The 16,153-nt window shown below is 49.5% G+C and overlaps 1 protein-coding gene and 1 long non-coding RNA gene across 4 annotated transcripts in view; one reads left to right on the top strand and one right to left on the bottom strand.

Annotated features, from left to right (window-relative positions):
• Positions 1-478: 478 nt before the first annotated feature.
• Positions 479-14,519, top strand: LOC129048086 (uncharacterized). The gene is made up of 3 exons (XR_008510127.2): positions 479-1,033; positions 1,979-2,252; positions 13,898-14,519. It is a non-coding gene; the product is annotated as an uncharacterized LOC129048086 (long non-coding RNA).
• MORN5 (MORN repeat containing 5) overlaps positions 2,475-16,153 on the bottom strand; it is a 40,127-nt gene continuing 26,448 nt past the window's right edge. For all 3 annotated transcript variants that reach the window (XM_002820171.5, XM_054521093.2, XM_054521092.2), the window contains exon 5: positions 2,475-2,674. In XM_002820171.5, coding sequence (XP_002820217.1) covers positions 2,628-2,674 — 47 coding nt within the window. In that variant the 3' untranslated portion in view covers positions 2,475-2,627. The remainder of the gene's footprint in view (positions 2,675-16,153) is intronic.

The raw sequence follows: 16,153 nt of genomic DNA, 5'->3' as shown, positions 1-16,153 counted from the left end.
CTGCTCTCTGGTGAAGGGCTTAGGTCCCTGGCTCCCAGAATATGTGGGCTGCTGGACAGTGTAATCCTCCTTCCTGGGAAACGGGTACCATTTCCCAGTTAGTAAACAATGGATTGTGGAGGCCTGATGATGGGTTTCTTCTGTAAGTACTCAGTCACACCTGCTTCTTATCTAAGCTTTGGAGGAAATCAGGCTGCTTGATGCCCTCTGTTCCAGTCTCTGAACATACACTCTCTGCTGGGCCCTGTGCTGGCTCTGCACACTCAGAAAAGGCTCCCAGCCAGACCCTGCCCTGGAGGAGCTCTCAGTCTGGCAAATACCGTGGGAGCCAAGGGGGTGGGTATTAGAGCTGGATCCTATCAGACGAGAGGGCCACAGGATAGGTAAGCAAGAGGGTGGGGCAGGGAGGGAGGTGCAGAGGAGCCTGTTTGGAAGATGGGGAAGAATTTAATAAGGTGAAGTTAAGGGAATATGGAACGGGCAGCAGGGCCCCAGGTTCTGCACAAGACTGGGTCTTATAGTGGTTTTGTCAGGCTCCAGAGCCACCTCATAACCTGAGGAGTGAGAGAGAGCATCTTTTTGGTGGTCGTCAAATTTCTTTCCGCAGCAGAATCGTTTGCTCAAGCCAAAGCTCCTGGTGTGGAGAGCAGAGCTGCCCTGCAGAATGCAGAGGCTTCCCTGGCCTGCTGTGGCCCTGCACAGAAATGAGTTGCTCAGAAACCTCAGCTCATGGTGCACATGAGTCACTGACTGCAGGGCCCCTCTCTTTATTCTATTAGTTTTTAAATCTCCCATCCCTGATTCCATTTCTGCTCCTCATGCATCTGCTCTTCCGATCCATTTTCAAGTGTTTAGATATATGTGTATCTTTGAAAATATATGAGTTTAGTTGTGTGTTTCTTTACATGAATGTACCTTCTGTTTTCAAAATACAGTTTGGAAACCACCGGTGGAGCGCAACCCTATCTACCAAGGTGACTGGCGTCTTGGGGAGAGGTGATCCTCCCAAGTCTGCTCCCTGGCACAGCTGAGAGTGAGCCCAGGCCTCCCTTCCCGCTGGCTCCTGGCTCTGCCCCAGCATGACGCCTCTGGGTCCCTAGTTTGAGATCCAATTTCCTCTCCTGCCTTCCAAGCCTGACTCACTGTTCTGCCTCCACTGGGCAGCCCTGGTGAGCCAGGGGACAGAGCATAGCGGGTGACAGGATCTAGCAACCTCTAAGGAGGAACAGTTAGACAAAGATCCAGGATGCATATGGCCCATGTGTGGCCCTGGAACATGTTATCGCTTCCTCTTCTGATTTTTAGCTGACAAATGGGACCTCCGGGATGATTTTGAGGAATGATTATATGCACCACTAACAAGTTGTTCTTTAAAGCAAACACATATTGAATACCTACTATGTGCCAGGTCCCCTACTTGTATTATCTCATTTAACCACACAGCTACTGTATTGTTTTAAAGCATTGTTATAACCATTTTTTATATGATGCCAAAACCGCATTCTTTTTTTTTTTTTTTTTGAGACAGAGTTTTGCTCTGTTACCCAGGCTGGAGTACAGTGGTGCGATCTTGGCTCACTGCAACCTCCACCTCCCGTGTTCAAGCAATTCTCATGTCTCTGCCTCCCAAGTAGCTGGGATTACAGACACATGCCACCATGCCCGGGTAATTTTTGTATTTTTAGTAGAGATGGGGTTTCACCATGTTGGCCAGGCTGGTCTCGAACTCCTGGCCTCATGTGATCTGCCGGCCTCGGCCTCCCAAAGTGCTGGGATTATAGGCGTGAGCCACCACACCCGGCCCCAAAGCCACATTCTTTCTATGGCATCATGCTGATTCTGTGCTTAGGATGTGAGGTTCAAACGGGGGAGCTGCCAAGAGGGAAAGACAGGCCTGAGTAATCATTCTTGGGCCTAACAAGCTTGTCCAACCCACCTTATTTTGTTGTTGTTGTTTTTCTGTTCTGTTTTGTTTTAGGCTTTCAGCAGCCTGAAGCCATGGTTTTTAGTTTCTGTCTCTAGTGATAAGCAGAAAAGAGGGATGAGGAAGCGGCTTCACTGGCCCAACCAGAAACAGAAACTAAGAACCCATGACTGCTGCAGGACTGGGCACAGTGATCAGGTCCTACTGCCCTCTGAGACCAAGCAAGTCACTCTGTCTCTCTGAACCTCAGATTCCCCATCCGCAAAAGCCTTCCCCTTGCAAGGCTGTTGTGAGGAGCGGAGATAATGCACACGCACTACCTGCGCCGGTTAGTGCTCAATTACATCTGTCTATTATTATAAAGAGATGGTTCTCAAACGTTCAGATGCATGAGAAATGCTGGGAACGCAAATTACTAGGCCCCATTCCCAGAGATTCTGATTGGGAGGTCTAGGGTGGGGCCTGGGAATATCTATAGCTCACAATTTTGTCCAGGTTAAATGATGCCCACTGAGAAACAATCTTTTAAGGAAAATATACCTAGGACCACTGACCGCAGAAAGTCTTTATTCCTGAGTTAAAAGTCAGGTTCTAGAACCACAGCCCATCCCCCAGGGCAGCCAATGCCAGCAGGGCAGGTGGAAACCTCTGGTGGAGGCAGCCACAGAGTTCACAGCTCGGGCCTGTGACCCACGATCTCGTCCTAGCCCTTTCGACAGGTACGGGTGATCCACTCATGCTCGTCATCATCTGCAAGGAAAGAGGAAGAGCTGGTCATGCTTGGTGCTCGCTGGGACCTTTCCTGGCCTGGGGGGTTCCCCAGGTGGGGCCTTGGGACTGGGATGGTCTGTCGATGGCCAGTCTGTGTAGCTTTGTGTGGGGAGGAACAGACCTTTCATTTACACTGAATTCCTCGGAGTGCCTGGTCTTGGGGAAATTGAACACAGAAGGGTTTCTAGCTGTGAGTGCTGCTGGCGGAGGCAAGCATGAGGCCGTCTGGCCACCCTAAGCTGGACTCATCCTGACAGGCAGAGAGCAGCTGCTTCACAGTCGGGCACTTGCCTGGTCTGACAGCCCACGCACGACAGCCCCAGGACAGCGGGTCTAGGCCTTGCCGGTGGTGCTAGGAGACAGAGTCCTGAGATTTTCGTTTCCTTTCTAGGCTCTCCATTCTTGACCCTTTCAAGAACCCATGGTTTCTCCAGGGGACTAACACCCTCTTGTTTACTCCACGCCTTTCAGTGGGGAACGGAGAGGGGCAGGAGCTCCCCACTGTGCCCTGAAAGCCCTAAACGCAGCGTGTCCTTAGTTTAATCTTTAACCACCGAATAGGCAAGACTTCACCATCATTTTACAGATGAACACACAGAGGCTCACAGAGGTCAAGGCACTTGTCCACAGCCACAGGGTCAGTATGTGGGAGAGCTCAGACTAGAACCTAGGACTGTCCAGCTATAAAGCCTGTGCTGTTTTTAAACCTCAAATAGAGAGAGTTGAGTGAATCACATTCTGCAGTCCATAGCACGCTGCCATCATCTCTCTGTGCAAGACCCCTCTGTGGATTTACTTTATTTTCATTTTTCCTCCTTTCTCCTCCAAACCCACACTGGGCCCCTCCTCCAACACTACAGGGACCTACTCCAATGGTGGGATAGAGACCCCTCAAAATGCATGTTACTCTATAAAATATGTGCTGTTGTTTTGTGTACAAATGTGTTTTTAATTTACAGAAATGGCATTGTGCTGTGGCTTTCATTATGTCTCACAGCTTTCACTCAAGACGTATTCTTGTTGCTGTGTGTACATCCAGCTCTTTGCTTCTTACTGTTGCCTAATATTCCACGCTTGGCTTCCGTCACATTTTCCTCTCCATGCCGGTGGTGGACGCGGAGGTTGCCTGCAACTCCCACTACCAGGAACAATGCTGGGACAAGCGTTCCTGGCCACACCCCTTCATAGATACGTGGAGAATGTCTCTGGGGTTACATTCCTTCCAGGAGGAGGGTCAACAAGTCCTGCTCATCCTTCCTGCGCCGTCCTTCCAGCTGCCCATGCTTTTTTCACACCACGCTGCCTTTTCCCTGCCTTCCTGCCTCTCCACCGTCCTGCCACTCCTCCCTTCCCTTGGTGCCACTCCCTGCCTTTAACCAGTTCTCCTGAGGGCCAGAGCACTGGAGGAGTTCTTGCCTCCTCTCCTTACCCTGTGTCTAGCCCAGTGCCTCCTGCCTAAGAGATGGGAGGATGGGTGTGTCCACCCTCCTTGGGTGACAAATGGCAGATGCTTGGGAACAAGGGCACTCCCTGAGAGCTGAAACACAGAGGGCTGGCGGAAAGCTTGCCTGAATCAGATCCCGTGCCAGGGATGCCTTCCTTTTTTGTGAAAGGCACCAGACCCAGGGGCAGAGAGATGGAGGCTCACAGACAGCCTATGTGTGCTTGGTGCTTTGCAGACACTGTGTCTCATTGGATCTTTGTAACAGCCCAGTCAGGTAGGGGAGAGCCTTGTCCTAAGTCCATCACCAGTGGATTCAAACCAAGGTTCACCAGGCTCTGCAGCCTGACCTCTCACCCCAGGGCAGATGTGAACACACCAGGAGCTGAGGCTGCCTCCACATCACTAACCACCTGCCCACCATTTCTTTACATGAGACCTAAGGAAAACGGCTTGCTGCCTGGCACACTCTAGCAAGCAGCCAGTGAGCCTCAGTTTCCTCTGGGGAGGCTGCCTGGGAGTCCCCGCTGAGGCTGGGAAATCCAGGGGTGGGGAAAGCAGCGATGATGTGTCAGCACACAAGGAGTTAAGCGCTGGTGGAGCCCACTTTTGCCACACTGTGAGCAGCCTGGTTGATAATTACAGTTCTGAAGTCTCCAGGCTATTCGAATCAGTGCAGCTGCAACCTCTTCAGCAGTAACCCCTGAAACCAGACAAACTGGGTGTATTGTGCTGAACCAGTCCTCAGGCCCCTCCCTGATCGTTAAAAATTGACAGCAATGGACTTAACAGCCCTCTTCACTACCCCTTTCACTCTCTACCTGGCTGTACAGCCATCAATTTGAATCACAGATGCCTCCCCTCCCAGCAGCTGCTCACCAACCCTCCCTCCGCCTCCCCTGCGCGCCTCTGTGGCTCCCCTGGCCCTGCCACGCCAGGGTGAGGCTGCCAAAGCACATTTCATCAATATTTAAAATGGAATTAAACCTGCAGCATTGATTAATGCCTCCCAGATCCTGGGAGTTGTGATTACTATTTTGCAAATTGCGATTGTTGGAATATGTTAATATGATTGTCTGAGAACATCTTCACCTTCTCAGATAATTTCTCCCCTTTTTTGGTAGGAGGGGAGAGGGAGAGGAGAGAGAAAAAAGATGGGGAAAAAAACACCCCACAAACTCTTTAATCAATTGTATATTATTACCCTTGGCACAACTGCCAGTGGTGCAGAGAGATGGAAGATTTCTGGTTTGGTGCATTTATCTTAAAAATTTTTGGTTCCTGTTGGCCCGGTAATTCCATTCTGGGACGCTATTCTAAAAGGGATAATCTATTTGTCTCGGAACTATTTAGAATCAGGAAAAAGGAAAATGTACATTTCTAAAAATGAGGGAATGATTATTTTGTTGCATATGCATTCATTTAACAAATAATTATGTGCCAGGCATCGTGCTAGATTTGGGGAGGTGGATACTATAAGACACTTGAGGGGATATTTAGCAGCTACTGAAAATAATTGTTAGGAAGTTTGTATAGCAACATGGGGGAAATGTTTTTGATGTGATAATAAGCAAAAGAAAAAAGGCAAGAAGAGATAAGAAATAAAAGCACACATAGTATATCCTATGTAATAACTGCACAGAAGAAAAATTAAAGATAAATTGAAATGTGAATAATAGCCCTGCGTAGTGGGATGAGAGAGTTTCTCTTTCTGCTTTTATTTCCCAAATCTTCTTTCACTAATGGGTATTGACAATAGAAAAAAAATTAAAATAATTATTGGCTTTTGCCGGGCACGGTGGCTCATGCCTGTAATCCCAGCACTTTGGGAGGCTGAGGTGGGTGGATCACGAGGTCAAGAGATCCAGGCCATCCTGGCCAACATGGTGAAACCCTGTCTCTACAAAAATACAAAAATTAGCCGGGCGTGGTGGCAGGTGCCTATAGTTCCAGCTACTCGGGAGGCTGAGGCAGGAGAATCTCTTGAATCCAGGAGGCAGAGTTTGCAGTGAGCCGAGATTGCGCCACTGCCCTCCAGCATGGTGACAGAGCGAGACTCTGTCTCAAAAAAAAAAAAAAAAAAAAAAAAAAAAAAAAATTATTGGCTTTTTTCCTACCCTCCAATTTAATGTCTTGGTAACTTCATGCATTTTGTTAATTGAAATAAGATATTTCAGCTGGGCGTGGTGGCGCATAACAGTACTCCCAACACTTTGGGAGGCCGAGGTGGACAGATTGCTTGAGCCTGGGAGTTTTAATCCATCCTGGGCAACATGGCAAAACCTCCTCTCTGCAAAAAATAGAAAAATTAGCTGGGCATGGTGACAAGGGCCTGTGGTCCCAGCTACTCGGGAGGTTGATGTGAGAGGATCACCTGAGCCTGGGGTGGTTGAGGCTGCGGTGAGCTATGATTGCCTGGGTGACAGAGTTGAGACCCTGTCTCTAAATAAATAAATAAATAAAACAAAATTTCTAGCTTCCTAGAAATACCAACAGGGTTCTTGAACTCCTGAAAAGCAAAAAGACCAAAAAGATACTGGTAAAAAATGCATAAAAATCAGAATAGACAAATCCGTGCAGGAGAATTCCAAGTAATTTATGTACTCTGCCCTCAAAGAGTTGCAGCAAAAATCCCCACTTCTGAAGCGTGGCTGTGCATAGTGACTTTCAAAGAGTACAGTATGGAAAGGGAGCAGGGGAAAGTAACTTTATAATGGAGAAACCTCACAAACACGACCTCAGCCAGGTGATCAATGTTAACAGCAACATTGGTAAGTTGTGGTGACAGTCTGGACCCTTGATAGGATGGGATGAAAACGACACTTCTGTGATCTTCCTCCCAAACCCACAACTCCAATCTAATCATGAGAAAAAACCTCAGACAGATTCCAGTTGAGGGGCATCCTACAAAATATTTGACCGGTACTCCCCACAACTGTCACCAAAAACAAGGAAAGCCTAAGAAACAGCTATCTCCCAGTGGAGCCTAAGGAGACAGGATGGGATCCTGCAACAGAAAATGGACATTAGGAAAAGGCATCTGTAAAAAGTATGGGCTTTAGTGAATCATAACATCAATATTAGTTCACTAATTGTGACAGATGTGCCATCCAATGTAAGACAGTCATAACAGGGAAATTGAGCATGGGGTATATTGACAACTCTGTACTATCTTTGCGAGAATTCTGTTAATTTAACTGCTTTCAAATAAACAGTTTAAGAAATACATGAAAACCCAGTGTTCTCCCTAAAAGGTGAGATTCTCGTGTTCTCTAAGAGGAGTGGACATCCCTTCACAGACCCAGACATCCAGATTGACGTCATTCACTCCCTTTTCTTTCATGATCCCCTCAGATCACAATTTTTGAATCTATACTTATTTGCCTTTTTTTTTTTGAGATGGAGTTTTTGCTCTGTCGCCCAGGCTGGAGTGCAATGGCGCGATCTCGGCTCACTGCAGCCTCCAACTCCCAGGTTCAAGCGATTCTCCTGCCTCAGCCTCCTGAGTAGCTGGGATCACAGGCACGTGCCACCACACCTGGCTAATTTTTGTATTTTTAGTAGAGACGGGGTTTCACCATGTTGGCCAGGCTGGTTTCAAACTCCTGACCTCAGGTGATCTGCCCATCTTGGCCTCTCAAAGTGTTGGGATTACAGGCATGGGCCACCGCACCTGGCTTGCATATTTTCTTATATAATGTTTTTCTCTCCCATTAGACTGTAAGCTCTCAATGCAGGGACATGTTTGATTTGTTGACCACTAGACCCAGCATACAGTAGGTGCTTAATAAATACTCTCCCAGATGAAGTCTGGAATAAGCCTTTTTCATTCTGACTTGTGTCAGTTGCCATCGACAAACATTCCCTATGCACCCCCTTCTCGGCATCCAGGTCTCAACTCAAATGTCACCTTCTCAATGACCCTAATCTAACTGCCTCCACTCACAGTCACTCCATCTTGTCTTCATTTTGTTTTCTCCATAGCATAAGCCACTCCCTGCATATGTATTTGTTTACATGCATGTTGTCTGTCTCCCTATCCAGACTGTAAGCTCCAGTGAGACCAGGAGCCCTGCCTGCTTGTTCACTATGATATCCCAGTGCTTAGGAGAGCATCTGGCACATAGTAGGTTCTCAGCTGATAGCTTTTGAATTAATGAATGAATTGGCAAGCACAATCCTGTGGCCAGTGTTAGGGACAGATAGGACTGAGACCAGCAGTGAGCGCTGCCAGGACCCAGGTGCACTTCAGGTTTAGGTCTGTCTATCTTTGGGGCTGAAAGATGTCTTTATTCCAGTTCTGAAGCTTTGGAAGTGACCTTGCTGCCACCTGCACGCCCTGCCCTCATAGGTCATTAGGATAACTGGGCTTTTTATAGAGAAGAAAAGAAATGTATTGCAAGAGACACCCCAAATCTGACCATGGGCTACCCCAGTGAAAAACTTCCCTGAAAAGGCTCCCCACTCCTCAGCCTGGCCTTCAAGTTCGCCAGGTCCCCCTGCTTCCCAGGCCTGCTTCCCTCCCTGCTTCCCTCCCAGCTCCCCTCGCACTGTAAAATGCAGCCACTGGAGGAACTGCAGTAGTCCATGTGCATGCTCGCCAGTGCCTCTGTGCCTTTGCATATGCTGTTCCCAAGGGACCACCCTTCCTCCTTCAGGACCTGGCTTGGGTTCAGGGCCTCTCAGAACACAACAGAGATCCAAGGTACTTTCCATTTTGTAGTATTAGTGTATATAAAATTGAAAACAGGCCTAAGCAAGGTGATAACAATTACAGTACAGTTTAAACATTTACATTTGACAAATTACTACTTTTTTTTTCTTTTTTGAGACTGAGTCTCGCTTTGTCGCCAGGCTGGAGTGCAGTGGCGCAATCTCGGTTCACTGCAACCCCCACCTCCCGGGTTCAAGCGATTCTCCTGCCTCAGTCTCCTGAGTAGCTGCGACTACCGGCATGTGCCACCACACCCAGCTAATTTTTGTGTTTTTAGTAGAGATGGGATTTCACCATGTTGGCCAGGATGATCTCGATCTCTTGACCTCATGATCCACCCGCCTTGGCCTCCCACAGTGCTGGGATTATAGGTGTGAGCCACAGCGCCCGGCGGACAAATTGCTGCTTTTAACACAAACAACCAAATGTAATATGAGTGTATTATTCTAGGATTTCTTCCAAAAAAGTATAAGTTCATAGTGTGCTGAGGCACTACGGTCAGGAAAGGAGGTGTGAATTTTGAGTTGTCTGATGAACAGGGTCACACACAATCCATACTTAAAGGCCCCATGAATGAGTGGGCTGGGCTTCATACTCTCTTGGCTGTCCCCTACCCCCACAGACCCTGCCCGGATGTTAGCCTTCCCTAAGCCGAGGTCACAGTGTTTGTCCTGGTCACCCCCTCAAGCCCGTACCATTTACTTTTGATGGTCAGGCCCCAGCACAGATCCAGCACTTAAAGTATTTCATAAGTACATGGTGAATAATAAATAAATAAATGTAAATTTGGGGATATAAAAGCAACAGGTTTACCCTGTGGGGTTTTGACAAAGGGGGAAGAATTTCTTCCCCACCCTGGGCAAACGGAGCTCGTGAGAGGGCAAGGCAGGCACGCCAAGGGCAAGTCCAAGACTGCCAGCTGCTGGTTCCTTTTGTGACTTGGGGCAATAGATTGGGCAGCCCTACCACATGGAGAGGCTGGGTTGTGTGGGGTCATACCTGGGCACTAACCCCACTCAGGAAGCTCAAAGCCTGGCTGGCCTGGGACTTGCCTCTCAGTGAAGGCAAGGAGGAGCTGACCTGTACAGGGCACACGCACAGCTGTGCCGGGTCTGCTGAGCTGTGCCCAGGTCACCGGGTGCCATTAGTGCAGCCTGCAGGTCAGTGCACAGCTGGGGGAAAAAGAGATCCTGAAAGTCTCAGAACAGCTGCAAGGAAATATCAGCTCTTCAGAGGATTAGCAGGGAGCGGGCAGTGTGGCATGATGGTTAAGAGCTTGGGCATTGGAACTCTGTGTCACTAGCTCACAGACCTTGAGCAAGTGGCCTCACACCTCCCTAGGTCTCATTTCCTCATCTACAAAGATGCCTGTCTTGAAGGCTTCTATGAGGACCAAGTGAGATCATTCCTAAAAAAGGTTAGCACAGCACTTGGTGCACAGGAAATGCCAAAAACCAAAAGAAACGCCAGAAGTTATCTTGTGAAGGTAGGACTTCAGGGCTCATGTGGCAACACAGCAAAGACTAGGAGTTCTGGAGCCGAACAAGCCTGGATCCGATGCCGAGCCACCGACTAGCTGGGTGATTCTGGACACATCACTCCCATCTCTGAGCCACCCTCCTCGTCTTTGTAGAGGTTTCACCAGACTTTCTGCAGAGGGCAGAGTGAGGACTGACCAGGATGAACGGCACTCGGTGGGCACCCAGGAATGGAAGCTACAATCACCATTGTGATAGGTCTTTCATTCCCAAACTGGATGCCTGTAAGGGAGCATCCTTAAGGGACTCGCTCAGGATACCCCCAGGACTTCTGGTTCCCTGCCAGGATGGAGGGGGAGCCCATGGGAGGAGGAGGTCTTCACGCGAGGATCAGTGCCATAAGGATCAAGGGCCACAGCTCAGCTAATAATTTTTGTTCAAAGCGAGCAGGGCAAGCCAGGGCAGGTGAGCCCAGGGAAGGCAAGCAGGCAGATTGGGGTCACTGCACACCCACAGGCTGGGCTCTGCCTGCTCTTGGCACGCCTTTGGGCTGGGCACACCTGCGGTCACCGCTGCTATGCAGCTTCCATCCTGTGTGAGTGAGGGGGCTGGGATGGGGACTAGGGAAGGGAGGAGACCAAGATGAAACAAAGCGTCTGCCTTGGGAGAGTGGCAGAGCTCACACTGGCCGGGCACTTAGGAGGTGCCCAGCTCCGCGTGTATGTCGGGGGCTACACTCGTCCTCTCCTCAGTGAGTGAGATGGGGCTGTCTCCACTTAAGATGAGGAAACTGATGGGAGAAATGATTTGCCCCAATTCCTTCCATCAGGGCAGAGGGAAGGGCTCAGTGTGTCTGGCACCAGAGTTACGCTCAGTGAAACTACGAGTGTGTGCACAGACACAGGTGTGTGTGTATTTCCATCCAACTGCTCTCACACCAGCATAAGCATGAAGAGATGTGTGTGTAAGTGTGGGAGTGGCTGCAGCTGAGGGGAGGTGTGCACATGGTGTGTGGCTCATGTGACTGGCTGAGTGTGGCAGGATGTGAGTCCCTAAAGTCTCAGTGTGTGTCATCACATGCAGAGGGCAGAGGCACTTCCAACCCACAGAGACAGCCCAGGGCTTATGCCGAATGCCAGGGTGGCAGTGAGCACAGGGCTGGGCCAGGCCCTGGGGGAAGGAAGCTTCTGTCATCTTTTGGGGGGTCTAGGCCCATCCTCAGAGGACTCCAGGCTGGGATGGGGGGTGCACTGCAAAGCAGGCTTCCTAGCTTGTGGGCACCTATGGGTCCCATCCACCGCCCTGCCACATCCTCTGTGCAAATGCAGCCTACGTGAGCTGGTGGGGCAGGGCCATGGCAGTGCCACAGTGAGGGCAGCAATGCCCAGGCATCCCCATCACCACTCCTGACAAGAAAGAGGCTTTGAACTTTGCTGGCAGTGGTGGTGGCCAGAGGCCAAGACCACAGCATTGTCAGTACTGACTGAGGAGTCATTGCCTAGGCAAAGCCTGCCACAGGGCGAGGAGGTGGAAGGCCTTGGGCCTGCTCTGGCTTTTCCCCATAGAAGAGCATCTTCTGGGCTGGGCGGAGGGCTGGGCCAAGCACCCACAAGCTTCTCGAGGCCTATTCAAATGTAAAAGGCTTAGAAAAAGATGATTGGCTCTAAACAGAAAAAAAGAGAAACTACAAAACTGAAATTAATAAATGTTATAATTAATGCATTCAGACTTAATTATTAAATTTAGAAATCAAAACAATTTTATTACACTTGAAATCCATTTGTAGGCTCAATTTCCTCATTTTTTGAGAATTCTCCAGTATGCATGACTCTTAGGAAATCATGGCCAATTGTTAAAGACTCATAGTAAAGCAGTTTACCAAGCAACAGCAAAATTTTTATATTTAATGTGGGATTTATATTTCACGTGGATATGCTTTGTTTTAATATGTGGAAATAATTGAGGTGGGGTTTCCAAAGTTAGGCCTAAGGCTGGATTTAGGACTCTCCCTGGGATGGGGCTAAGTCAGGGCAAGGAATATAGCTGCCTCATATTAGGAAGCACTTCCGTGTGCAAGGTGGCTTGCCTGGCACTTTGCATGCCTGCCATCATGCAGTCCTCATTAACATCTCTGTGTGTGCACAGCTGGTGTTGTCTCAGGTGGGAGCCTTAGGTGCTCCAGTTGATGGGTGAGGGGAAAAGTTCCCATAGTCATAATGACCCTTGGAAATCTCTTAGGAAGGTCCCATGCTGGAGATGGACATCTCACTAAGTGCCACACAGCCAGACTTCTTATTTTTAAAAAATTTTTTATAGACAGCGGGTCTCATTCTGTCACCCAGGCTGTAGTGCACGGTGTGATCATGGCTCACTGCAGCCTCTGAACTCCTGGGCTCAAGAGATCCTCCTACCTCAGCTTCCTGAGTAGCTGAACTCCAGGCATGCCACCACCCCTGGCTAATTTAAAAAAATCTTTTTTTGTAGAGATGGCGTCTCAGATTGTTGTCCAGGCTGGTCTTGAACTCCTGGCTTCAAGCAATCCTCCCACCTTAGCCTCCCAAGGTGCTGGGATTACAGGCACACCACGCCTGGCTCACATAGCCAGTCTTCTGACAATTGTTAGAGAGTTTGTCTTGCTGTTGAGATCCAGATGCATATGAGTAGTGTTTATGGGTGACACTGATCAAAACATACATACCTTTTTTTTTTTTTTTTTCCCCAGATGGAGTCTCGCTCTGTCACCCAGGTTGGAGTGCAGTGGCTCGATCTTGGCTCACTGCAACCTCCATTTCCCAGGTTCAAGTGATTCTCCTGTCTCAGCCTCCCAAGTAGCTGAGATTACAGGCACCCGCCACCACACCTGGCTAATTTGTGTATTTTTAGTAGAGACAGGGTTCCACCATGTTGGCCAAGCTGGTCTTGAACTCCTGACCTCAAGTGATCCGCCCACCTCAGCCTCCCAAAGTGCTAGGATTACAGGTTTGAGCCACTGCATCCAGGTACATATCTTTAAATGCTAGAATCATCCTCTGTGGCAAGGTGCTCCCAGGACAGGAGGCACACAGGGACAGAGATGACTGATGCGGTGTCCTCACATTCGCTGCAGAACGCATGTGTGCTGAATGGAGAGGGGATGCAAAATCACCAACACTGTTGATGTTGCTGTTCCTCCTGCTTCCTGGTGCCCCCTTTTCTTTTTGAGCACTTATAATTGAATCCATGTTCACTAAACATGTTCATGACGCCTAGCTGCTGTCCTAAGGCAGTTCAGAGGAACCAAGTGCCATGGCCAAGGTCACTCTATTGGCCTGACCCCACAGCCTCTGCTTTGACCCTCTGCTCCTTTTGGCCCCTAATCCCCGGCTGCATGTGGACGACGGACTGAAGGGGCCCTGGCAGTCGGGAGCCTGTTGTCCAGTCAGCAAATGTTGAGGGCTGAATTAAGACTAGAGCAGTGGCAACAGTCAGCAGGGGTGTTAGGGAGGAATCTGCAGAAGTCTGTGACAGACCAGAACTCACTGAATCGTCACAGCAGTCGTGGAAAGACAATGTCGTTACCTCTTTTGCAGGGGAGGCTACTGAGGCTCAGAGGTGAAGGTGTCTGCCTGAGCTCACCCAGCTCATGTGAGTGGGTGCAGAGTGATAGCCAAGTCTGTCTTCAGAGCTGCAGCCTTGACCACTACCCACTTCCCTGAGGAACTTTTCTGCAACTCCCGTCTTTATTCCTCACCGTCTGAAGGACTGAAGCTAAACTCCCTAACCTGCTATTCAAGGCTCTCTCCAGCCCACACTGGGTCCCTCCCTCTGCCTTGAATGCCCCGCTGAGACCTACTCCTCCATACTCATCAAAGTCCAGTCTGAGGCCTCCTTGACACCTTCCCCATTCCCCAACACACAAGCCTTCTCAGTTGCTCCATCTGGAGCACCCTGTACCCATGCATCTCTCTGGACCTTTGCCCATATTGCTCCTTCCCTTCCATGCAGCAGAATCCATCTCTCATCCTTGTAGACCTAGCCAAACTCCACCTTTTCCAGGACATCATCTGGACGGCTTGGGACACACTGATGCTCTTCTCTGTGTGTGTAGCACACTGTGAATGTAGCTCCTGGCACCACTGAAATAGGGATACTCCCAGTTTTCTGGAAAGAATCTCATATTTGATATTTAAAATTAAACGTCGTAGGGAATATAGAATTGTGTTGGACTGCTTCCTGTGCTTTTTTATGGTTTATGTTATTTTGATTCCTAAGCTATATTTTGAGGGGTGGGAGTTACTTCACAGTCTTTCGAACATTTAGGCTCCCTAAAGGGCCCAGGCCTCTATCCAGAGAATACCCACCCCAGTCCCGTGACTGTCTATTTATGTATATGTTCCCTCTAGCCCTGCACTGGTTTTGGTGGGGGCCAGGCACTGGGTCTGATCCCCAAGTGAAACCCTGGTGGATGCAGGGGCTCAACAAAGGCCTGCGTCTAGGGGGAGCTTAGGGGGCCTAAGGCTCTAGGTGCATAAGAAATGATGAGGATGATGGGGACACGTCCATAACAGAATGCCAGGGGCTGGGTAGAGAGATCAGAAAACCACAGGCCTCTAGTCCAGTCTTGAAATTAGAATTAAAAGCAGATGGGAGGAGGCCAGACTGCAGTTTGCCATGGTAACACTGGCTCCTCCCTTTGGGATGTGGAGTTAAGGAGGCACCTGCTTTTCACCTTTTCACCCTGGGTGTAAAAGGATCACGACTGTGATTGTCAACATGCACCAGGTGCTGGAGTGTGTCATCTCACCTCATGCATGTCATCTCACTTCAGGCCACAGCCCTGGAAGGGGGGTCTATTTCTGTCCCCATTTTTTCAGGTGAAGAAACTGAAGCTCAGATAAGTTAAGGGCCTAGCTCAAGGTCACACAGCTGGTGAGTGGCAGAGTTGGGATCTGCTTGCAGATCTGGCTGGCTCTAAATACCTGCCTGTGACCCTGTCTGCCTCTTCTGGACCTGAGGGGTTTCAGTCAACAGTGCTGAGCTCCAGAGCTTGGGCTGAGGAAGAGAGTAGGGTCTGGCTTTCCACTCACTTCTATTAAAGGAGACAAAACAGACCATTACAGTGCTGGCCCGGGTTGCCTCCAGCCACGGAAGCGCAAGCTGTGTCCTTCGAATGCCTCCAGGAGGCTGCCATGGGGGAGTCGGGGGGCGGCAGGGGAGGAATTGTTACCAGAATCTGATGGGCACCATGGCTGGAAGGGGAATTTCCAGGGCCTTTGGAACTGGGGTGGGGAGAGAGGATGGCAATGGGCAATTCCTGCAGTCCAGAGAGAGGCGGCAAGCTGGGCAGGCTGTTATTCCTAGAGCAAAGGTCCTGACAGGGCTGTATGGATGGCTTCCAAGTGGCCAATCCCGCCCTCTGTAGGCAAAATTCTGTTTGTGAATTCAAGTGTATTTCTCTGGGGAGAGGTCCGCAGCTGGGCCTAGATTCTCAGACAGGTTCATGGTTCAGAAAAGACCACAGCATGTTCCATCAGTTCAGAGCATGGCCTCCGGTTTCAGAGGGACCTGGGTTCATACCCTGGTTCCTCCCTTTACTAGCTGCTTGATTGTCAGTAAATAACTTACTCCCTGAGCCTCAGTTTCCACATCTGCCAAATACGAATAATGGTCTATTCCTCAAAGAACTGGGATGTGGTAAGTCCCTGGCACGACGGAGGCGTTCAATACTCATAACTTTCTTTCCTACCCCTTTTGCTTACAGCAAATGCCCGTCTGCTGGCAGGGACGTGTGATTGGTGCGGGCATTTGATTTGGCAGTTACAGCGTATTATCGCTCCACAAAGCCT

This window comes from Pongo abelii, chromosome 13, assembly GCF_028885655.2.
Source record: "Pongo abelii isolate AG06213 chromosome 13, NHGRI_mPonAbe1-v2.0_pri, whole genome shotgun sequence".
Lineage (NCBI taxonomy): Eukaryota > Metazoa > Chordata > Mammalia > Primates > Hominidae > Pongo > Pongo abelii.
This window is presented reverse-complemented; position numbering and strand designations above follow the sequence as displayed.